This window comes from Carcharhinus amblyrhynchos, chromosome 3 (genome assembly GCF_965287045.1).
Source record: "Carcharhinus amblyrhynchos chromosome 3, sCarAmb.v2.hapA, whole genome shotgun sequence".
NCBI lineage: Eukaryota > Metazoa > Chordata > Chondrichthyes > Carcharhiniformes > Carcharhinidae > Carcharhinus > Carcharhinus amblyrhynchos.
Window position 1 is genome coordinate 58,785,928 of NC_137326.1, and position 23,916 is coordinate 58,809,843.

The following is a 23,916-nucleotide window of genomic DNA, read 5'->3' on the forward strand; positions in this document are numbered from 1 at the left end:
TTGAAGACAGAGCAAAGCACCAAATTATAGGCCCTCCAAGCCTGTAGCAACCTGGCTACCCATCTGATTTGTAACCCCCTACACTAACAGGGAGCATATTCCTCTATTCTCATCCCATTCACATAGCTGTAGAGACATCCCTAAAGGTCGCTGTCATATCTGCAACCACAATCTATTCCAGCAGCAAGTTCCAGGCACTCACTACCATCTCTGTGCAAATAAACATGCCTCCTACATCGCCTTTAAACTTGCCCCTCACACCCAAAACTCATGCTCCCAAGAAGTTGCCTCAAAGTGAGTGGAAGAATGACAGGTGCTCACATCTTGATGGCAGCCTGACCATGCTGTCGCTGACAACCCACATCTCCTCTTGAGAGCTCCAGTGCCCGCTCCTCAAAGGGAGTGAGAACCCAGAGGTCTTTTCATGGTGCTTGCCCTTTGCCCTTTCATGGGTGTTATGGTCAGTCTTCTCTGTGGAGACAGAAGGAGCCATGAAAGAAAAGGTGACATGATTCCTGCAGTGTATCAGTTGGTGGCCCTTAGAGGGCAAGCGCAGTGGGGCTCTTGGGAGGCTAGGAAGGAGCTACTTAAGGATCAGGAGCTGGAAGCATGCATGCTGGGGATGGGAGGATCTGTGGGGGATTTGGGGGAAGATGCAAGTTGGGGTTCAGCACTCAGCCTTGCTGCACAGATGAGGTCATTGACTTTTTTCCGGCATTGCTTTCCAGTTCAGGGAGCCAGTGCCCTAGCATTGACCGAGATGGCGACTTCCTCCTAGACCGCATTTCCATCAGAGCCCCTGGGGGTCTGCATCCTTTTGGGGGGACGAGGGTGTCCCACATCTCTGCTGCATCCAGTAGCCTCTCCAGGTCACCCTCAGAAAAAAGAGGGCTGGTTTTGCACACATTTTGTGCAGGAATGCCTGCCTGTCCATTCTTGAGTTTTTAATGGAGTTGTCCCTCGTTAGGGAAGATCAGCTACAGGCAGTTTGGCAGAGCATTCCAGCAAATTACATGCAATCTGCTTGTTAGCATTGAGGGGAAGGCAAGTGAGCACTTGCAGGTGTGCTGATGGGGAGGGGGTGTAATGGATCAGTGCCTCAATGATTGGGGACAGGGGCGAGTGAGTGAGGTGCCACACAGCCATCAGAGTCCGGAGAAGATGGGGGCCTTGTGATCCGGGGTGGGGTTGAGGGGGATCACCCTGCCTCAAATCTGGAGGAGGGGCGGAGGGGAGGAGGGTGGATCTCTCTGCCCAAGATCAGTGGGGGTTAGTGGGCCTGCTGCACTCTGCCTGAGATCAGCAGGGGGAATGGGGGGGTCCACTGCCACTGCCACTGCCACTGCCACTGCCACTGCCACTCTGCCTAAGATCAGCGGGGGCAAGGGAGATGGGCCCGCGATCAGCCTGGATGGCGGAGGGGGTGGATGGATAAGGGGGTCAGTAATATTGTGGGGGTGGGGCAATGTCTGTGGGGGCCGGGAGAGGCATTATCCAGCCTGGAAGAGATGTGGCAGGGGAGTGTTATTCTATTTTTTTTGCACATGCACAATCGGAGCTACCGGGTTTTGGGCACGTTAAGCCTTGCCCACAGGCTTGAGCAGTTCATTTGGAATCGCTGATATTTCTTCAGGCAGAGTATGTATGGGGGTGCCTGAGAACGGGTTTAAAAGTCGGATCTGGAACAATCCCAGTTTCAAGTCTGCCCAGCACAGAGACTCAAAATGATGAAACCAGGCCCATAATCTCTGAAGATTGAGGTGATGATCTGGTTTAATGAAAACATGACAGGTAATCTCCTGACTTTTTGCTTCTAGTAAGAAATCTCGCCAAAGGGAATTAATGATATGTACATTCAAGTGGAAAATTGTGCATATAATTCAAATTTTTAATATTCATTCCTAGTGGGCAAGCTCCCAACTGAAAGCAAAAAAGTCATAAAATTACACATATGTTGTCATTTCAGGCTGCTTTTGGATTCATTGCCATAAAATTAATTGTGAACTTTGCATATTTACCTATGCAGTGCATCATTTATGATTTCTCCTCTTGTCCAGGATTTGTGACCAAGTGCATTCAGTTATACGAAACCACAGTTGTGCGACATGGATTAATGTTGGTTGGCCCTTCAGGCTCTGGAAAGACAAAGGTAGGAGAAACATGTACAATAGAACCATAACCTTACCTCATGTTTAATTAAATCTACTTAACCTACATTGTGAAATGTTGAGTTAATGAGATAGATTCTCATCTTTGCATTTAGTGGTACTTCTAAGGTGTACTGTTTTAAGCTTTTTATAGCCCGTTTGTGAAGAAGGAGACCAGAAATCGATCTTTTTTCATGAAGTGGTCAACATTACAAATGTTACAAGAGGGGAACTTACAGTTAAGTGGTGTTCCAAATGGGGAGCTACTGTAAACCGTGCTGTAGTGAAATATTCCTGCTGGGGTTGGGGGGGGGGAGTGGAGGGGAGGGTGGAGGTGGGCAGGCTGGCGGGCCCAGAAACTTCAGTCTCAGGTCTGCTAATGAAATTTAAATTACATGTAAATCGTCCCCTGAATATCTAATGCAGGTCCACGTCGATTTCGAGTGCAGAGCTGACAGCACTGGAAATCCAGTATTGGGAGATGTGCTCGGGGCTGGACGCCCAGAGTGGATTGCGCTAGTCGGGCGCCGCCTTGAACCTCCTGGTCCGCTGCACTAAAAAATCAGCAAAGCGGAATGGGAATATTTCCCCCAGTATGTCCGGGGTGCGTGGAGTCCTTGATTACGTTGGCTGCTTTTCCGAAGCAACAGGAAGTGTAGACGGTGTCAGTGGATGGGAGGCTGGTTTGAGTGATGGACTAGACTTCATTTGCAACCCTTTGTAGTTTCTTGCGGTCTTGGACAAAGCAGGAGCCATACCAAGTTGTGATACAACCAGAAAGAATGCTTTCTACGGTGCATATGTAGAAGTTGGTGAGACTTGTAACGGACATGCCGACTTTCCTTAGTCCCCTGAGAAAGTAGAGGTATTGGTGGGCTTTCTTAACTGTAATGTCCGCATGGAGGGACCAGGAACAGCTTGTTGGTGATCTGGACACCACATTGAAACTCTGAACTATTTCTACTTCTTCCCCATTGATGTAGACAGGGACATGTGCTCCTATACTTCCTGAAGTCGATGAATAATGGTGTTAGAGGCTGAGCTGTAGTCAGTAAATAGGAGTCTGACATAAATATCCTGGATATCTGGGTGTTCCGAAGTTGAGTGTAAGGCCAGATAGATGATATCTGCTGTGGACCTGTTGCGGCAGTAAGTAAACTGTAGTAGATCCAGGCAATCTGGGAGGCCAGAATTGATTCATGCCATATCTAACTTTTCGATGCACTTCATAATGATACATGCCAGAGCCACTGGACGATAGTCATTAAGGCACACTGCTTGACTTTTCTTTGGTACTGGGATGATGGCCGTCTACCTGAAGTAAATAGGGACCTCAGACTGGTGTAAAGACAGCTTAAACATGTTTGCAAATTTCCTCATCTGTTCAGGTTCCGAGAGTTCGTCCAGATACCCCATCCGGGTCTGTTGTTTTCCACGGATTGACACCTGCAATAGCGACCCTGTGACAGGTTCACCCAAGGCTTCTGGGTTGGAGGGTGTGGTCTTGCTGACCTCTTGCCCAAAATGATAGAAGAGGTCCGATTTTACCATCAAGTTGCGTCTGGTTTTTGGCGCGAAAACTTGGTAAAGTCGTGTGTGAGATGAATAGTGTGATCCGCGTCTATCTCTGTGCCTGTTTCCCCCTTTAACAAGAGCTGAAAATGGCTGCTGTCGGGACTGCATCTGAAATAGTGTGATGTCAGTTTATTCCCAATGTATTCAGCTCATTGAAGTGGGGTGCGTTGGTGCCGGCGATTTTACATGCTTTCATCTTGTAGCCTGTTATGTCTTGCAGACCTTGCCATAGGCCCACTGTGAGAGGGCAGGGAGGTGGGTCAGATGATTCAGGTGGGGGGAGGGAAGCTGGTCAGTTGGCTCTCTGGTGGGGGGCAGGGGAGGTCCATGTGATCAGTGGTAGGGAGGGGGTGTCCGCTGCCACTCTGTGTGTGATCAGAGATGGGGTTGGGGGCAGGGGGCAGTGATCAGACTGGGTAGCTGGGGGGGGTGGGTGGGGTGGGGGGATAAGGGGTCAATAATGTTGTGAGGGTGGAGCAATGTCTGTGGGGCCCCGGGGAAGGCAATATCCGGCTTGGGAATGATGTGACAGAGAAGCATTTTTCCATTTTGTTTTACTGCGCATGCACAGCTGAAGGCTCCAGTTGGAGCTGCAGTGTTTCGGATGCGTTAAGCCCTGCCCTCAGCCTTCTGCAGCGCGATTCAGAATTGCTGACATTTTTTCAGGCAGAGTGCGTATGGGAGTGCCTGAGAGTGGCTCTAATCTGAAACATTCCCAGTTTCAAGTCCGGCCAGCACTTAGAATTAAAATGGTAAAATCGGGCCCAATGTATTCAGCTCATTGAGGTGGGGTGCGTTGGTGCCAGCGATTTCGCACGCTTTCATCTTGTAGCCTGTTATATCTTGTAGACTTTGCCATAGGTGGTGGGAATCGTGTGGTTAGCCTGGGCATCCAGCTTGGTCCGATACTGAATATATAAATTCTCCGGATGTTTTGTTGTCATTTGAACTGATATCTGCAGAGCATTGTCCTAGGCTTCCAGGTTATTAGTCCACCAACATAACCAATATGCTACCCTTCCCTATATGACAGCTTTCTCAGTGAGCAGGCTGCAAAATAGATAAATGGGTTATTATTCTGAAAGGTCAGCCTTGATTGACTCTTTTATAATCATATCTATATCTGCTGGATGCCCTTGCCAATGACCAAGAATCTTTGTAGGAACAAATCTTTTGTCACCGCTAAGAGGTTGATGCCAGCCATTTGTGTCCTTTCAAGCTGATTTCCTAACTTCCTGAGACCTGAAGTAAGAACCTCCAAAAACTGGAGTCCAATGCATATATTGCTGATCTGCACATTTATTTGTACTCCCAGTCTTCAAGTACACCTTCGACATTCACCCTACAGCTGCTGTCACTGTTCACTCTTGATGCTCTGCAGAAAGATATCAGGGCAGCATTGTTGTATAATTCTCACTATTTTGTGCAGGGATCTCTGATGGTACTGTGAAGGGCTTTGCTAATTTATCAGTCCAGGGATGCAGGAGCCATGGGCCCTCATGCAGCTTCAAGCCCAGCCTTGATCCCTCCGTTCATCTCATTTATTCTTATCTGTTGTCATTTCCTCATGATCCTCCTCACTGATGCTCTTTGCCTTAATAGATCCTGTCTCCTCACCCAGCTTAGCTTTTTTCCCAAAGTGAATGTTTCCATACTGCTACTTAATGCTTATGTGGTGGGTATGCTTCTTGCTCCTTCCTGGTGCCTGGTGCCATCATCTTGGGATTTTCTCTCACAAACTTAATGGAACTTACCTATCGATGTAAGGTATAGAACAAATGACTGTGCACATAGGAGCAAGATCAATACGCTGTTATTACTGGTGATCAGCAGATGTTATCGTCCATTACTCAGTTGACCGCTGAATTAAAAATGTTAATTGAAAGGACTTATTTACCATGTTGAATTGACACCAACTGCAAAGCTAGTTGATTGCTCAACAGCTAAATGGACTGCTAAATAATTGGGCTGTGCTCTTTTATTCTTAGATATTATATGGTACCAAACCAACCACTATTGGAAGTAGCATACAGCACAGATGTGATTTAATGTTTTAGTGTCTTGCTGTGCAAAAATGTGTAATTAAAACCACTGTCAAGCAATCAGTCACTCCTTGGTTAACATAAATTAACATTTAGTTTACCATAGGAAGAGTGAAGTTTATTTATTTGAAATTGCAATGATTTTTCTTTCCTCATTACCTAGTGTTACGAAGTCCTAGCAGCAGCGCTTACAGCTCTAAGAGGGCAGATGTCAAACACTGGTGAACCTTATGAAAATGTCTCTGTGTTTGTTCTCAACCCCAAATCCATCACCATGGGTCAGCTGTATGGGGAATTTGATCTTTTAACTCACGAATGGTAAGCACAGTTAATACATATTAAGCCAATATCACAATGAAATGTGCACTGGCTATGGTACAATATTGTGTCACAGCACTGTGTTTGTATAGTATAGTAACACACTGCAGAATTACAATGCTGCAGCATAATGCAATTAGATACTTTGCTGGAAATCAAAGAAACTGATCTATTAGAATATGGAATTCTTGTATTTTTCTGTGGTGTTCATGCCCTCAGACATTGTTTCCCCTGACTGAGGAATCTAGATTACAGGGCACAGTTTCAGAATAACGGGCCAATCGTTTAGGACTGAGATGAGGAAAAAAATTCTTCACTCCAAGAGAAGTGAATGTTGGAATTCTCTACCTCAGAAGATTGTGAATGAGTCATCATTAAATATATTTAAGGTGGGTTAGACAGATCTGAGTTCTCTTCAGGAATCAAGGGAAATGGGGTGTGGGCTGGAATTCGGAGTAAAAGAACAAGATCAGCTATGATCATACTAAATAGTAGAACAGGTTTAGCGGGCTGTATTCTCTTTTGTTTCTATTTCTTATGTTCTAATTACTCCCCAAAACACTTTACATCTAATTAAGTGCCTTAGTGAAGTGTAGTCATTTTCTAGCACTGCTGCCTCACAGCGCTGGGAACCCAGGTTCAATCCTGGCCTCAGGTGACTGTGTGTGTGGAGTTTGCACATTCTCCCTGTGCCTATGTGGGTTTCCTCCGGGTGTTCCAGTTTTCTTCCATAGTCCAAAGATACGTGAATTAGGTTGATTGGCCACGATAAATTGCCCATTAGTGTCGGGGGGGATTAGGAGGGTAAATATGTGGGGTTAAGAGGATAGGACGTGGGTGGACTGTTGTCAGTGCAGGCTTGATGGGCCAAATGGCCTCTTTCTGCATTGTATATTCTATGAATCCATGATTTTATGATTCTAATGTGAATAAAACAGCAGTCAATTTGCACACTGCAAGCATCTTGCAAAGTATCCAATAATTTAAGAATGACCAGATGATATATGACAGTTGAGGAAAATTTGGTCTGGACACCTGGGAGAAGTTCTCTCCTCTTTTTCTAATAATTCCATGGAATCCTTTACATTCACCCGAGAGGGTAGATAAGGCTTTGGTTTAACGATTCATCCAAAAGACAGAGCGTCCAACAATATTGCAGTCCCACACTATTGCACTAGAGTTTATGAAGAAAAGTTTTTAAATGTTGAAAAGAACAGTTTGAAGAAAATAAGCATTTGTGAATGCTAACTGTGCTATGCATTTGTTAGTGAGGAAGAATTCAATCATTACACACAACTCTTTGTCTCTTTAATAGGACGGATGGCATTCTATCAGCCTTAATTCGGGAAGGAGCTGCATCCACTGACCGTGTGAAAAAATGGTACATGTTTGATGGGCCAGTTGATGCAGTGTGGATTGAAAACATGAACACTGTCCTGGATGATAATAAAAAACTATGCCTCAGCTCTGGAGAAATCATCAAACTCACTGAGGTAGATAGAAAAAAGTAATGGCCAGGATTTTTCAGTCCTTCCCATTGTGGGAATTGTCAGAGTTGGGACGGAAAATTTGACTTTGGGTGGGAATTTCAAGTCCCATGGCGCATAGGACTGGAAAGTCCCATCCAGTGAAAATAACAAAAATTATATGGCAATCCTATGGTTTACAGTTGGGTTATAAGACTTGTTTATAAACGTTGCTGGACATTGACATTAGCTCAGAGATGCATTGAGGAAGGGTGGTCTGATATCACATGGGAAATATAGAATGAATTTCAGTGCATCTGTCTGTGGCAATTTAATGCAACCACCTCAATATCATTTTACTTCCTCGATTGTGCAGCAGTGGCCTGGATGAGGAACTGCACAGCACAATGTCAGCACCTGCATTTAACGGGCCAATTCAAAGATGGAATTTGGAGGAGTTGGATGTTGAAAAGAAGAAATTGGGGAAGCTTCATGATGGATTTTTGTGCATGTTACTTAATGCATTGCTGGGGTCAGTGTAGAGATGGTGTGAGATACTGTTCTCCAACAACATGAGGATGAATCCTGCAATTGCCATAAAGGAAGCATGGCTGGAGGTGGGTGAAGAGATCAGTAGCAGTATTATTCTACCCTTCTAGATTTATGAAGGAAATATTTTAATAACCTAATCAGGTTAGGAAAGATGAACACAGTTGTATATTTATCTACATCATGTTTTGTGCATCACCCCATCCCCTCACTGTCTTGACAAGGCTACATCATCTCATTATTCCTCACACCCACTAACATGGCAAGCATAATCTTTATTCTCTCTATGCACTTCCTCAAATGCCCATCTATACATCTATCAATGTTAGTTGTCCTTGTATTATTTAATTTAATGCCTCTCCCTAATAGTCACCTTCACAAATGCACCCCATCCATCAGTTAACACATGCCTTTACAGTCGCTCATAGCATCACAGAGTCATTGACCAGGCCTATCTTTTTCCCTGTTGCAAGAGAAGGCAGCACAGGATGAGACAGCATAAGAATGCAAGAGAGAGAGTGACTATTAATGAGGTCCCCCACAGATCCCACAGCTAACTGCAGTGGATGAAGCACTGGAGATCAGTAGCATTTTAGCATCCTGAGCCTTCAGAAATTAAGAGACAGGGACCTTGAGGGTATCTGGTGACACAACTAAATATCAACAATGTGCATGATGCACAGTACTCAGTTACGTTGACTTATTTCCATAAAAAGTTAAAGTTGATCATCTTCATAATAATGTATAGTGCAGAATTCTTAGATTTCCTGTACGATTCTGTTCTTTTCCACCAGGGCTTTCAGACATGCAGCAGGAGCCTGTGAAACCTTGTGCATGATGAAAATTCAGAGGAATGGAGTTCTTCTCATAGTGCATCATCACAGGACTCAATTGTCCTAGGCATAATCCATATACTTGCACTTCTTTGAGACAAGGAATAGGTTTCACCTATTTACCCACACTCTGCAGTGAGGTAAAACTGACAAGGAAAGTCTAATAAGAAGGGTGCAGCCTCACCAAGTTCCTCTTAGCTGAACATGGATACTGAAAAGGATTATGCAGCAGAGAATGTGTTGTGTACTGGCAGGCCTTCCAAGCATATTGGCCATGATTTCAGAGAAAAAGTGGAGACTGTCTCGAGCATGAGTTTGTTAATGTTGCAGAGGATTATAATGTTTTCTTTCATGGCTAGAGGGCCAGCTTTGTAAAAGATCAAATGCATCTGTCAGTTAAATCTAGGCATGCCTTGACCACGACCATGCGCACTCTAGATGACGGCTAGTTGCCACCCTAAATAAAGTAACAGATATTTGGCCTTCGACTCATGGTGCCACACTGATGTCCACCAAAGTAATCTCCAGCAAAGTACAGCAATAAAGTGTAGCTAAGCCATGATAAAGATGATGGTGAATAAGGCCATAGAAGTCGAGATACCACTCAAGGTACTTCCACTTGTTGCCTGGTTTTCTCCTTGTCCCTCACCAAACTCAGTCAGTACTTGACATGCTCTTATGCATCTCAAGCTTTTCCCTGCACTGCTACAGGTTGAGCAATCTTTGGTGGGACTTTATGGGCTCCAAAACCCAGATACTGTTAACTAAGTGAATCTCAGCAGTTAGAGAATGCCTCCGAATAATTTGCCTCTGGTTCTACTGAAGCTATGTAGGAGTGGTAGGAAAAAGGAAATGTAAAGTTTTGTAGTTGCACAAGAGTTGGACATGCATGTATGAAAAAGCATTATGTTGTGAAGTTCTTTAATAGAATCACAAAGATTTTATTTACTTGGTAGAACAGAACTTGAGCATTGCTGCAAAAGGAGACATACTGTTGAAACTTTTTTCTTGCACTCATCAGGACAGGCTTAAAAATGTCAAATTCCAAAGGGAGAAACAATTTATACTGCATGAGCAAAGAGGTACTAATTCGTTGGCAGGTTGGCTCTAATTGGTCAAGACATTACCAAGGCGAATACACCAGGGGCTATTATCCTCCATGCTTTTGTTTATTCAAAACATAAACAATGTCTGAACATATTCCTTTTTCAGAGGACAGGCCCCTGCATATCAATATGTGTAACTATATACAGATATAAGTGATTTACGTTATGATCCCAACTGATAATCTTAAATTGGTTCTTTGTGTCATTCTTAGTGTATTCGAGATTGCTCAGTAAGTGCTGCCCAATTGCGGAACCACATCTAATGTTGGAATACTATTTCACTATTTTTAACTTGCTTACTGATGAATTAGAAGTTGAATTTAATGAATTAAATGAATTTGATTTAATTGCTGCACCAATTGTTGGCTGTGCTTTCAGCTGCCTTGGCCCTAGGCCCTGAAATATTTTCTTAAATGTCTCCATCACTCTCCATCTCACTGTGATGTATTACAATTCTAGTCCCATTTTTGACGTCAAATCAGAATCATGCATACACACTTCCTGATTAAATATCCTCAACTTCAGCTAGAGGTAGTCAGACTCAAGGACACATAACTGTTCACTAAACCTAAACAGCCTCCAAAGGAAAGGAATCGGTTGAGATTATTACCTTTTCTCTGATAGCATTATTTTCAAATAGTTTTTAGCCAGATCATAATTTTCTAGCTATTATAAGGGTCTAATGAAACTACTCAGTAAATATTCCCCTGCCAGCAGGGAATAGGAGTTGGGTTCCTTGATACAGAAGACAAAGTGATCCAATTTAAATTTTAAAACACTCCAAAGTTTATTATAATAAGCAAGCATGTATTTCAATGGTTATATGAAAAGTAGAAATTATAAAACTAGATAAATCCTGAAAAAGGAGCTTGCTAGTTCCCATTTCTAATAGTGAATACAAAATATAACAAATAAAACATTTTTAAAAGAAATATTAAAGTTACTTTAAATCCCTGAGCATGTGAGACTCTGATTTCAAAACAAATTTAAAATGAATCTAGTCTTATTTGAATTATGCTCAAATATTTATAGTAAATATTGACATTGTATAATTAATAGTTATGTGGAAGGCATTTACTCAATTCCGAACAGATGACCCATTATTGAAAGAACCAACTGTTAGAATGGAGGTGTTCATTCAATTTCTGTATTAGTTCAATTATTCATTCAATATCAGTTTGAATTTATTCTTGAAAATTGGACCTTAGAAATGGGTGTGTTTGTCAAACATATAATGTCAACGTATAATGTCTGCATATGTTTCCTTTATTAATTCCACATCATTTGACCTTTGTTCCTTCACATCTCTACATCTCTTTCCTTTTAAGAAGCTCCTTAAACCAACCTTTGATCAAGCTTTTTGCCATCTTTCCTGATCTTTCCTGCTGTGGCTCAGTGTCAAAAATGTTTATATTTGTAATGCCTTGGTTAAGTGCCTTGGCTCATTTTACTATATTAAATGCCCTATATAAATCCCCATAGAATCCCTACAGTGCGGAAGAGGCTATGTGGTCCATCGAATCAGCGTCGATCCTCCAAAAAAAACATCCTCCCAAGGCCCAATTATCCCTGCAACCCCACGCATCATCATGGCCAATCCACCTAAGCTGCACATTTTTGCATCACAGTAAGAAATCTCACAACACCAGGTTAAAGCCCAACAGGTTTATTTGGTAGTAAATGCCACAAGCTTTCAGAACGCTGTTCTTTCGTCAGGTGAGTGGGGGGTTCTGATTGCAAACAGGGCATATAAAGGCAGACACGGTTTACAGAATACAAGTCTTTGCAGCTAATCTGCTATTCAAGTCTTAAAGGTGCAGACAATGTGAGTGGAGATAGCATTAAGCATAGGTTAAAAAGATGTGTATTGTGAGATAATACACAATACACATCTCTTTATTATGAGACAATACACATCTCTTTAACTTATGCTTAATGCTATCTCCAGTCACATTGTCTGCACCTTTAAGACTTGAATAGCAGATTAGCTGCAAAGACTCGCATTCTAATCAGTATTCTGTAAACTGTGTGTGCCTTTATATGCCTTGTTTGTGATCAGAACTCCCCATTCACCTGACGAAGGAACAGCGTTCCGAAAGCTAGTGGTATTTACTACCAAATAAACCTGTTGGACTTTAACCTGGTGTTGTGAGACTTCTTACTGTGTTTACCCCAGTCCAGTGCCAGCGTCTCCACATCATCTTTGGAGCACCCAGAGGAAACCCATACAGTCACGATAAGAATGTGCAAACTCCACACAGACAAGTCACCCAAGGCTAGAATCAAACCTGGATCTCTGGCACTGTGAGGCAGCAGTGCTAACCAGTGCTAAATCAAAGTTTAGTTACAAGGAAGTCATGGATTAACAGGGGCCAAATAGAGGATGTATAAGGAATGGTTAGTTGTTTGCAGGACCGCTTTATCACAGTAACGTTGGAGGTTGAGGGAGAAACGAGAATAATGACTATTGCATGTGTTTCTGATATCAGTCCACAGGTACAATCTAAGTGAAGTTTGCATTAATTAGGGATTAAAAAATAATTGTTAGCAGCAATGTGAGCAGCTTGTTCCACTTGGTTCTCATCACCTTCCTTCTCATCTTCTTCATCTTCCTGCTTTTTCATAGAATTTTCCACAGATGGTGGGTGCTCTGCATCTTGTTTATTTCCATTTGTGAACTATTGCCCACCCCGAATTGCCTGTGAGAAGGTGATATGAGCCTTTTTCTTAAATTACTGCAAACAATATGATGTAGATACATCTGCATTGCTATAGAGTTCCATGATTATGACCCAGTAATGATAAAAGAATGGCAACATATTTTTCATTCAGCGTGTGTGTGACTTAGGGAGCAGCTTGCAGGTGATGGTGTTTCTATGCGCCTGTTGTGTTTACTCTTCTGGCTGTTCTATGTTAATTGTGTTTCAGTTGGGTGCTTAATTATATTTAGGTGGTGTGCATTAATTGGGCGTCATCTGTGTTTTTATATCAATATGTATGTTACAAGCAGGGGAGAGAGGTAAACTTTATTTTTCTTGCTGTCTGCCCATAAATATAAGTGTTTTAATTTTTGAAATAGACAGTGGAGTGTTACCCCAAACCCTCTATTTGTGAAGTCAGTTTTGAAGTGACTCAGAGCAAACTTTCTTTAGGATTAAATCAAATGTATTGTCCATTCCTACATTCAAACTCAGGATGGTTTTGCAATTACGTACACAGGCACACAAAAGAACTAAGATTTACAACTAGGAATAACTTAAAAATAAGAATCAAAGACATGGATATTAATTCACGTAAATGTCGGAGTCCATAATATCAGAGTCCAGTGTGGGTTCCATGATGTAGGAGTTAATGTTCAGATGGATTCAGCTAGCTGAAAACAGGAGTTGAAGGATTCCTTCAAAGTTGGTGATGACACAGCAAGATGAGGTTGGTATACAGAAACTTGGTCTGTTCTACAGCTGAACAAGAATCTCTAGAGAACCCATCTTTGAGGAGATTTAGACTTGAGACATAATTTATTGTCAAGTAGGTAGTCCCGCTTTGGTGTTGATGGGCTAGGTATTAACAGCAGACAACTCTGGGAGTCAAGGAATGTAACATTAAAACTTGCCAAAGGTTAAAAGAGCTTGGGTTTGTGGCATTGTCCTCTAATGAGTCCATTTCAATTTAACAATGGCCTCTTCAGGATGGCAAGCGCTTGATGTCCATCATCCTGAGAATTAGCTTCAACTCTAACAGGCCCACTGCCATTTCACACTCAGTTGAGTTTTAATTGGCAGCAGACAGGACTTCCGTCTCACTTGGACAGAAGCCCCACTTTGCAGAGTTGTCAGCCAATCGGATTAGCTGACAGATCTCCAGCCCTTCTAGGTTTGGCATTACAGTGGCCAGAAGAGTATTGAAGTGCCATGCTTGAGAATAAGTCCAGAGAACACACTTCCCATGGAGGGGATACCCTAGAGAATCAACAGAAGGGAGAAATCTCAATATTGGCAGGTTGGCCAGAAGTGGGAGGGAAGGCCAGTGCTCACAGGCTGCTGAAGGGAGGACACCCACAGTCTGAAGGAGCCTTCTGATTGAGGCCCTCCCTCCCCACCTCCCGTCCGAGAACTTCTTCAGTTTCCCACCCTCAGTCATTGGGCTCCCTGCTGCTTAAAAATTGAGGCTGAACAAGAAAATTCCAAGGTCCTTAAGTGGCCCTGTCCTTCCCACCATAAAAGCACATCTACAGGTTCAGGGCAGACAGCCCTAGCACAGTGGCGCAGTGGTTAGCACTGCTGCTTCACAGACCCAGGTTTGATTCCCGGCTTGGGTCACTATCTGTGTGGTTTGCACATTCTTCCCATGTCAGCGTGGTTTTTCCGATTTCCCCTCACAGCCCAGAAATGTGCAGGTTAGTTGATTGGCCATGTCTTAGTTTCAGGGGACTAGCTAGGGTAAATGCATGGAGTTATCAGACTGGATGGGTCAAATAGCTTCCTTCGGCACTGTAGGATTCTAAGATTCTGGAGGGAATCTGATCCATGCTACTTTACCCTCCCCCACCTCAGGACTCACTGGGGGAACATAAATTGTGGCTAATCAATTTCTATGACTGCGATCTTACAAAGAAATTCTAAGTCCAGGATGGGTGGGAAAAAGAATTCAAATCCAGAATTTTATGCATTTAGTACATAAAAAAATGGCTAAACCATTCCTTGCCTTTTGGGGAAGAAGGTGGAGCCTAAGCCGCCATCAAGCCTGCTGTAGCAGCAGATGGCACAACTGTACATGTGTAGACCTCTGTGGTTGTACATGTGCAATGGTAACCAGCAGAGGCCGGACAGGTCTGAGAGAGAGACCTGTCTGATCTCTGCCGCTGTAGCCGGCCTAGAACCAGCCTCCTCCCACCCTCTGCAACCACCACCGACTATCGCGGGACCTCAATGGCCGATTGTGAGCACCACACCACCTAGGAATATCGCCCTCCCCCCCCCCCCCCCCCCGCAGTTGGTGGGCACTACCAGGTGCCAGTCTGGCACTGCCAGATTCTCACTCAATTTTACCAGCTCCCCCACCCATCAACGGACGGGGCAAGGTGGTAGAATTGCCTCCTATGTCTCTGGTCAAAGTCCATTGACTTGGTTTTTGTGCTTCCATTTGCCACAGGTGTAAATGGCAATGGAGTTGCAAAATATCATGAGATGCAAAAAAACCAATATTTCCCAGAGCCATTGTCCACACTCCCTGCCAGTAACGTAATGGGGTTCTCACCTTGCAACGTCAGAAACCTTACTTCCATACATCAGCATAATATTGGTCGGCTTTCCTGCAGCAATCTTCCCCCAGCATTGAAAAGTCCACCCTATTGGTGTGACATCATGTCAGCACACTTCACAATGGCGTCTGACCTTTCTGGAGATGAGTAAGATCCAGCGTTGAAGACTTTGCCTGTCCAAGGACATGGTAACTCAACTGTGCAACCTTCTGCAGGAGTTGGCACCACATGGACATGGATGGCATCAATTGTCTGTGGCTTTGAAGCCCCAACGTTTATGCAGTTGGCTCCTTTCAAAGCTCCACCAGTGACCTTTGCAGCATCTCTGTTGCGCATCATGGTTGTGTGCTGCACCCTCCACAACTTGGCACTTCCATAAGGCGAAGAGCTGCCCAGTTCTGATTCCCTGAGATATTCAATGAGCTATATCTTGAGTTAGTTAGGAATTTAAATATTTTAATTACTTATCCAATTGGTCCTCAGGATTTTGCCACTATCCTACAAACCTGCAGAGATAAAACCTAGAAGTGGTAGGGTAATGTCAAGTTTCATCATCCAATTTTGGGTAGGGTTTTTAATCCCCCAAACCCTACCTGAATTTGAACCTGGCCCCCATCCTGGCAGTTAAAGTCTGTCACTGCTATCTCGCTGCCATTTGCTTCCATCATATTCCCAGACAAATCGGAATTTCTCAGGTCTCAGAGGAAAAACCAGTAAAAAATCATTAATACAATATTGGCAGCAATAATACTGGAGATCCATTTTAGGGCCTACAAGACCAATTTGGATAGGTTTCGCAGGCAACCTTACTTTTCAAGTTTTACTGTTTTTTTTTCTTGCCAGATTTTGCAGACATCCCCGCTCCTCTGATGTAATTGTTCACACACCATGAGGCAGGATTATCAATCTGATGTAGGAACAGAAAGTGAGGCAGACTGGTGTGTAACTTTATGCCATCATGGTGGTTTGCCATCGCTGTTCTGTTAGTTAGTGATGTTTCACAGGAATGAGAGAAGATGGAACACAGTAACCCACACAGTTCAGTCAGTGTTGAATTCAGTGTATCACTGAACTTGTCAGACTGTTAAGAGCATGTCTGCAATTCTTGTTGGAAGATGGTCTCAGAGATTAACTGCCTCTTCGAGGAAGACCTCTGACTATGGAATACTGCTCACCATGTTCTGCCAATAGCTGTTAAAGACAACGTCTTCACTTCACCTCTATCATTCTGAGGATCAACAGAGGGCTTTGGTGGTGTCTCATAGTAGCATTACATATCGCAGGTCACTGATGCTCGCTTTGTGAAAGCTAGCTACTACATACAATTTCAAACAGCTGGGACCATTACTGACACAAGAGCCAGTGGGTTTCACCTTCATCATTAAATACAAATGGAAATCCAGGCCCTTCTGTCAGATACACCTTTCATTTCTCAAATTTCTCGCAATAATTGCATTCTTTTATTTTTCAACTTTATGACAGCTTTCATTTAATTATCTTCTACCTCCACCTAATCACTTTACAGATCATTATTTTTCTATTCTCACGTATGTGATCATTTTTATTCTCCTTCCCTTTTCCTCACTCTGTTTCTGTAAACTGTTCATCTGTAACATCTTCCAGTTCTAATAAATGGTCATTGACTTAAAACATTAATCCTGTCTTCTTATCCCCATAGATGCTGCCTGACATGGTGAGTATTTCCAGCATTTCCCCATAGGGATCCTGTTCTAAATGTTGAATGAAATAAACAGTTTCACTTTGAGTTTTATATTTTGTGTCTTGGAACCTGATAATAAGAGTAGGAAGACACTGAGTAACCTTTGTATTTTTATCTTTGAGGTGATGACAATGATGTTTGAGGTGCAGGACTTGGCAGTGGCCTCTCCTGCCACAGTATCTCGCTGTGGGATGGTCTACCTGGAGCCTAGTATTTTGGGATTGAAACCATTTACTGAATGTTGGCTGAGGAATGTTCCCCCAACCATTGACCCCTACAAAGCTCAACTGGAATCTTTATTTGAACGTTTCCTGGAGGTCAGTACATGTTTCTATATTTTAAAAAGCTCAGAAGTTGAATAGACTGGGTCTGTACTCATTAGAGTTTAGAAGGCTGAGGGGGGATCTTATAGAGACATATAAGATAATGAAGGGGCTGGATAGGGTAGAGGTAGAGAGATTCTTCTCGCTTAGCAAGGATAGCAGAACCAGTGGGCACAGCCTCAAAATAAGGGGGGGGGAGCAGTTTAGATCAGAGTTGAGGAGGAACTTCTTCACTCAAAGGGTGGTGAGTCTCTGGAATTCTCTGCCCATTGAAGTGGTGGAGGCTACCTCGCTGAATGTATTTAAGTCACGGGTAGATAGATTTCTGATAGACAAGTGAATTATGGGGAGAAAGCGGGAAAGTGGAACTGATCCACTTCAGATCAGCCATGATCTTGTTGAATGGCAGGGCAGGCTCAAAGGGCTAGATGGCCTACTCCTGCTCCTATTTCTTATGTTCTTATGTTCTTAAATTATGTTGCTATATTTGAATATTTATGAATATAATGAATTGAGAGTGGAGAACGGTTGGAGGCTGAAGAAGTTGCTCAAGCTTTGTATCCCACCTTCACCACCCTCCCAAGCAGTGCGTTCCAGACTGTCACAACCCTCCAGGTAAAAAAGTTTTTTTATTCACATTCCCCCCTAAACCTCTCACCTTAAACTTGTCTTCTCATGTCTGACCCTTCAACTAAGAGGGACAGCTGCTCCCTATCCACCCAGTCCTTTCCCCTCATAATCTTGTATACCTCAATCAGGTCGACACTCAGTCTTCTCTGCTCCAACAGAAACAACCCAAGCTTATCCAATCCTTCTTATAACTTAAATGTTCCATCCAAGGCAACATCCTCGTTAATCTCCTCTGCACCCTCCAGAGCAATCACATCCTTTGTATAATGTGGCGGCCAGAACTGTACATTGTACTGCATCTGTGGCTCACCAAAGTATTATTCAACATGACTTCCTTGCTTTCGTAATCTGTGTCTCAACTGATAAAGGCAAGAGGCTCGTATGCCCTTTTTGCCAATCTACTAACATGCCCTTCTGTCTCCAGAGTACTATGGACTGACACACCAAGGTGCCTTTGTTCCTCAGAATTTCCTAGTATCTTTGCCATTCATTGAATACTTCCTTATCAAATTACTCCTTCCAAAATGTATCACCTCACACTTCTCAAGGTTAAATTCCATCTGCCACTTTCTGCCCATTTTACCATTCTGTCTATATCTTCCTGTAGCCCAATATACTGAACTTCATTGTTAACTATCCCCCAGCCAATCTTTATGTCATTTGCAAACCTATTAGTCTCACCCCACCATGACAAACAGTGGGGGACCCAGCATAGATCCTTGGCTCCCAGTCATTAAAGCAACCTTCTGTCATCACTCTCTGTCTGCTACAAGTAAGTCAGTCTTGAGTTCACTTTATCAGATTACTCTGTATCTTATGTGCATTTGCCTTCTTTATAAGTCTCCCATGTGGGACCTTGTCAAAGGCTTTGCTGAAATCTATATAAACTACATCAACTGCAGTACCCTCATCTGCACACATGGTCACCTCCTCAGAAAATTCGATGTTAGGCATGACTTGTCTCTGACAGAGCCACCTGGATGGCAGGTCTGTCGCATGAGGAAGGACTAAATTGGTTACAATTATATTCACTGGAGTTTAGAAGAGTGAGAGGGGATCTCATAGAAACTTATAAAATTCTACAGGGTTAAGTAAAGTTTATTTATTAGTCACAAGTAAGGCTTACATTAACTTGCAACAGAGTTACTGTGAAATCCCCCTAGTTGCCACAGTCTGGGGCTTGTTCGGGCCAATGCGCCTAACCAGCACATCTTTCAGAATGTGGGAGGAAACTGGAGCACCCGGAAGAAACACATGCAGATATGAGAAGAACGTGTAAACGCCACACAGACAGTGACCCAAGCCGGGAATTGAACCCGGGTCCCTGGCGCTGTGAAGCAGCAGTGCTAACCACTGTGCAACTGTGCCAACCCCCACCGGGGTTAGACAGGGTCGATTCAGTAAGAATGTTCCCAGTGGTAGGTGAGTCCAGAACTTGAGGTCATAGTTTGAAGATAAGGGGTAAAACTTTTAGAACTGAGGTGAGGAGAAATTTCTTCATCCAGAGGTGGTGAATGTGTGGAATTCACAACCACTGAATGTAGTTGTCTGATTTCAAAAAGAAATTAGATATAGCTCTTGGGGCTAAAGGGATCAGGGGATATGGGAGGAGGGTGGGGGTGGGGGGTCGGGATCAGGATATTGAATGTTCTGATTAGCCGTGATCAAGATGAATGGCTTGAAGGACGGAATGGCCTCCTCCTGCTTCTAGTTTTTACGTTTCTATGACTACTCCTGATCTAACCCTGCCCCTCCAAGTAGAGATAGATTCTCTCCTTCAGAATTTTCTCCAGTAGCTTTCCTACCACTGATGTGAGACTCACTGGTCTGTGGTTCCCTGGCTTCCCTCTATCCTTCTTAAATAGCAGAACCACATTAGCTGTTCTCCAGTCCTCTAGCACATCCCTGTGGCCAGAAGGGAATTAAAAACTTGAATCAGAGCTATCCAATTAGTTTCACATCCCTGCTCATTATCCTTTTCTGCAAATTTCTCCTTTTCAAGTACATATTCAAATCTCTTTTGTAAGAATCTGGATGATCTCTTCAGGTCAGAAAACCTTAGCCTTATTTACACCACCTCCTTTGGCATTGGGTGCATTAACCTCTTGTACCATCTCCTGCTGGGTACTCTTTACCATTGTCATGTGGGAAAGTACTCTGATGCAAAGCAAGACAATTCTCCTTTCCCCACCTCTGTGACAATTCTATTGAATCATTGATGGGTTATAAATCTGCACATTGCAAATAGCCAGTTTTACTAATTTGCCTGAGAAAATTGTCCTGCCCTTTAAACAGCATTTGCATTCCCTTGTCCCACAGAACTTTGCCTGTAACTGCCAAACTACATGCTGTGAGTTTACAGGGAACATGCATTTATTACAGATTCCCACAACATTTGCTGGAAAGAATAGTGTGTTACTCATACAGAATACAGAATTATCTCAGAATCAACACATATTCTATTGACATGAATGTGGACTCTGGTGTATATGTCATAGGATAATATAGCCTGATTTCACTAGATTTAACTGTTGGTTGCTTGTTCATCCTTAGTTAATCAATACAAAGCATATCAAAATAAAACAGTTTATAGATTTGACTGTCTACTTTTTGTCTCATCGCAGGAATCCATTCATTTTGTGCGAGTATCGATGAAAGAGGTGATCACCTCAATGGACAGTAATCTTACCTTCAGCCTTCTCAAATTGTTGGATTGCTTCTTTAAGCCTTTGGTGCCAAAGGAGGTCAGATCATTATAGATCAATTAATTTAAAATTCTAGTTATTTAGAAACGTACAAAAATATATATTGTCATTTGTGTGACTTCTACCTACCATCACCCTTATCCATCTCACCTAACTGACTTGCAAAAAGATGAAATACAAAGAAAAGAAATTTAGCCAATGTAGGAAAACAATTGTGAAATCTTTACAACTCTCAAAGATGATCAAAAGATCCAGGAGAGCAAGTTAACTAGGGGACACAACTCCCAATACCCATCTACCTTCTAAAAACAGTCATGTTGCCCACACTCAGAAAATCATCTAGCTCCTAGCTAAAGCGAGAGTATCTTCTAATATCTAACCAAGTTCTATGCCAATTTTTGAATGGGTTGCTCAGGGATGATAGAAACAGACTGTTCTAGAGGCCCAACAAATAAAAGTAAAGGGCATAGAAGGTTAAAAGCAGTAGAAATCAAAAATACAGTAACAGAGTGGTGTAAATTTGTGTCATTTTCCAGAAAAACATTGGTCATAATAAAAGCAAAATAATACAGAAGCTGGAGATCAGAAATAAAAATAGAAAGTGCTGATAATACTTGGCTGGTCTGGCAGCATATATGGAGAGGGGAACAGTTCATGTTTCAAGTCTGATATGACTCTTTGAAACCTAAGAGAGGTGGAAATGTAATAGGTTTTATTATATTGAAAAAGGGGGAAGGGCAGGTGGAATAGAAGGAGGATCAAGGATGGATTAGAGGCAGGGGAGATAAAATGCCACAGAGGTTATGAAACAAAAGGCAAAGGGAGTGGCAATGATAGTAGAAAGGAAACACATAGGCCCAGAGTCGGTATTAATAACGGCATAAAGGTCAACTCAGTCTGAAAACCAAAACAAGATTACAGATTGGCACTTGGCAAAAAAAGTCAAAATGGAGGACAGAGTCTATGGTCTTAAGTTGCTGAATTCAATGTTGAATCCAGAAGGCTGTTAAGTGCCAAACTGGAAGATAAAATACTGTTCCTCCAGCTTGTATGGGCTTCACTGGAACACAGTAGGAGGCTGAAGACAGAAATGTGAATATGAGAGCAAAATACTGGTTTGAAAGGACAAATGACTGGAAAGTCAGGGTCACAATTGTGGACTGAGCAGAGGTGTTCAATAAAGTGGTCAGCCATTCTGCATTTGGTCTCCCCAGTATAGAGGAGATTGCATACAATGGCCAGAACTTTATTATTGCCCGCCATGGGAATCGGAGCAGGCGAGAGGTGGACCTTGGAAAGGACCATTGACCTCAGGCGGGATTTTATGGTTTTGGGACAAGCGAGGCAGTAAAATCCCACTTAATAGCTTTAATTGAAAGTAAAGCTGTGCTTCTTCTGAAGAAGATTTTGAGGAGTTGGACCGTGAGGAAGTAAAGGAACAGGTAATACACCTAGTGCGATTGAATAAGATGATAAGGGGATGAGGTGTTTGTGGAGGATGATAGAGGGGTGGATGAGGATGTAACAAGGGAACATTCCCTTAGGATTGCTAAAAGGGGTGGGAAGGCAAAGATGTGAATGGAGGTGGTTATCATCCTGGAGGTGGCAAAAATGGTGAAGGATGATCCTTTGAATTTGGAGGCTGGTGAGGTGGAAAGTGAGGACAAAGAACTCTAGCATTATTTTGGGAGGGTAGGGAAGGGGAAAGGGCAGAAGTGCGGGAAATGGGTCAGACATGTTGAGGATCCAATTGACCACAATACCAGGGAATTCTTACTGGGGAAAAAGGAAGACATGTCAGAACCACCCTTGTGGAAGGTAGAATCATCAGAACAGATGTGATAGAGATAGAAGAAATGAGAGAATGGAAGGAAGTCCTTATAGGAAGCAGAGTGTGAGGAAATGCGGTTGAGGTAGCTATGGGTGTCGGTGAGCTTGTAGTGCTGTGGCAGGACAGCACTGTGGTTAGCACTGCTGCCTCACAGTGCCAGGGATCCGGGTTCAATTCCCAGCTTGGATGACTGTCTATGCAAAATCTGCATGTCAGTGTGGGTTTCCTCCAGGTGCCCCGGTTTCCTCCCACAGTCCGAAAGATGTGCTGCATAGGTGCATTGGCCATGCTAAATTCTCCTTCGTTGTACCCAACAGGCACAGGGATGTGGCAACTAGGGGATTTTCACAGTAACCTGCAGTATTAATGTAAGCCTACTTGTGAGACTACTAAATAAACTTTAAAAAATTTTACTGAAAATTAATAGACAATCTATCCACAGAAATGGAGAATGAAATTCAAGGGAGGGAAGAGGAATGTTGGACCAAAAGCATGTGAAATTGAAAGCAAAATTGATCAATCTTTCCAGTTCTGGATGAGAGCAGGAAGCTGCACCAATATAGTCATCAAGGCACTGGAATTGTGGGAGTAGGAGTGGAACAAAGAATGTTCCACATACCCCGCAAGAAGACAAGCATAACTATGGCCCATGCAGATACCCCAAAGCAAGATCTTTATTTGGAGAAAGTGAGACAAGTTAAAAGAGAAACTGTTCAATGCAAAGCGAACTTCAGTTATGTGAAGGAGGGAGGTGGTGATGGAAGGGGACTATTTGGACCTCCATTAATGGAAGAAGCAGACAACCATCAGACCATCCTAGTGGGGATGAAGGAGTAAAGGAATTAGACGTCCTTAGTGAAGAGGAGGCAGTTCGGGCCAGGATACTGGAAATTGATGAAATTACACAGACTAGTCCAGTCTTCATTCCTTTCTTCATTGCCACCAGGCTAAATGGGAGATTCAGAACAGATGCAGCAGCTCCAGTTTGGCACTTACAAGGTCCAGCACAATCTGTGACCTTCTTGCAGGAGAGAGTGGTAGGAGCAGCATCAGTCATACCTAAAAATGATATGTCAGTCTACTGAAGCTACAGCACTGAACTATATTCATGTCATACAGTAGAAGCATTATGTGATGGACAGAATTAAGTAATCTCATAACCAATGGATTTGACTAAAGTTCTCCAGTCCTGCCATACCCTGCCATGAATGGTAGTGAGCATGTAAACAACAAGTGGGAGAAAGAGATTGAATATCCCATCCTCAGTGATGGTGAAGCCAAGCACTTGAGTATAAAAGACAAGTCTGAAATATACCAACCATCTTTACCCTGATGGTCTCCAGCAGCATAGAAACCAGTTTTCCACCAATTTAATTCACTCTACATAATATCAAGAAACAGCTGAGTACAT

At 43.0% G+C, this 23,916-nt stretch overlaps 1 protein-coding gene across 1 annotated transcript in view; it reads left to right on the plus strand.

Annotated features, from left to right (window-relative positions):
* dnah1 (dynein, axonemal, heavy chain 1) overlaps positions 1-23,916 on the plus strand; it is a 537,372-nt gene that overhangs the window by 297,289 nt on the left and 216,167 nt on the right. Inside the window, exons 36-40 of the mRNA XM_080184401.1 lie at positions 2,058-2,149; positions 5,928-6,082; positions 7,398-7,575; positions 17,139-17,333; positions 20,594-20,713. Coding sequence (XP_080040527.1) covers positions 2,058-2,149; positions 5,928-6,082; positions 7,398-7,575; positions 17,139-17,333; positions 20,594-20,713 — 740 coding nt within the window. The remainder of the gene's footprint in view (positions 1-2,057; positions 2,150-5,927; positions 6,083-7,397; positions 7,576-17,138; positions 17,334-20,593; positions 20,714-23,916) is intronic.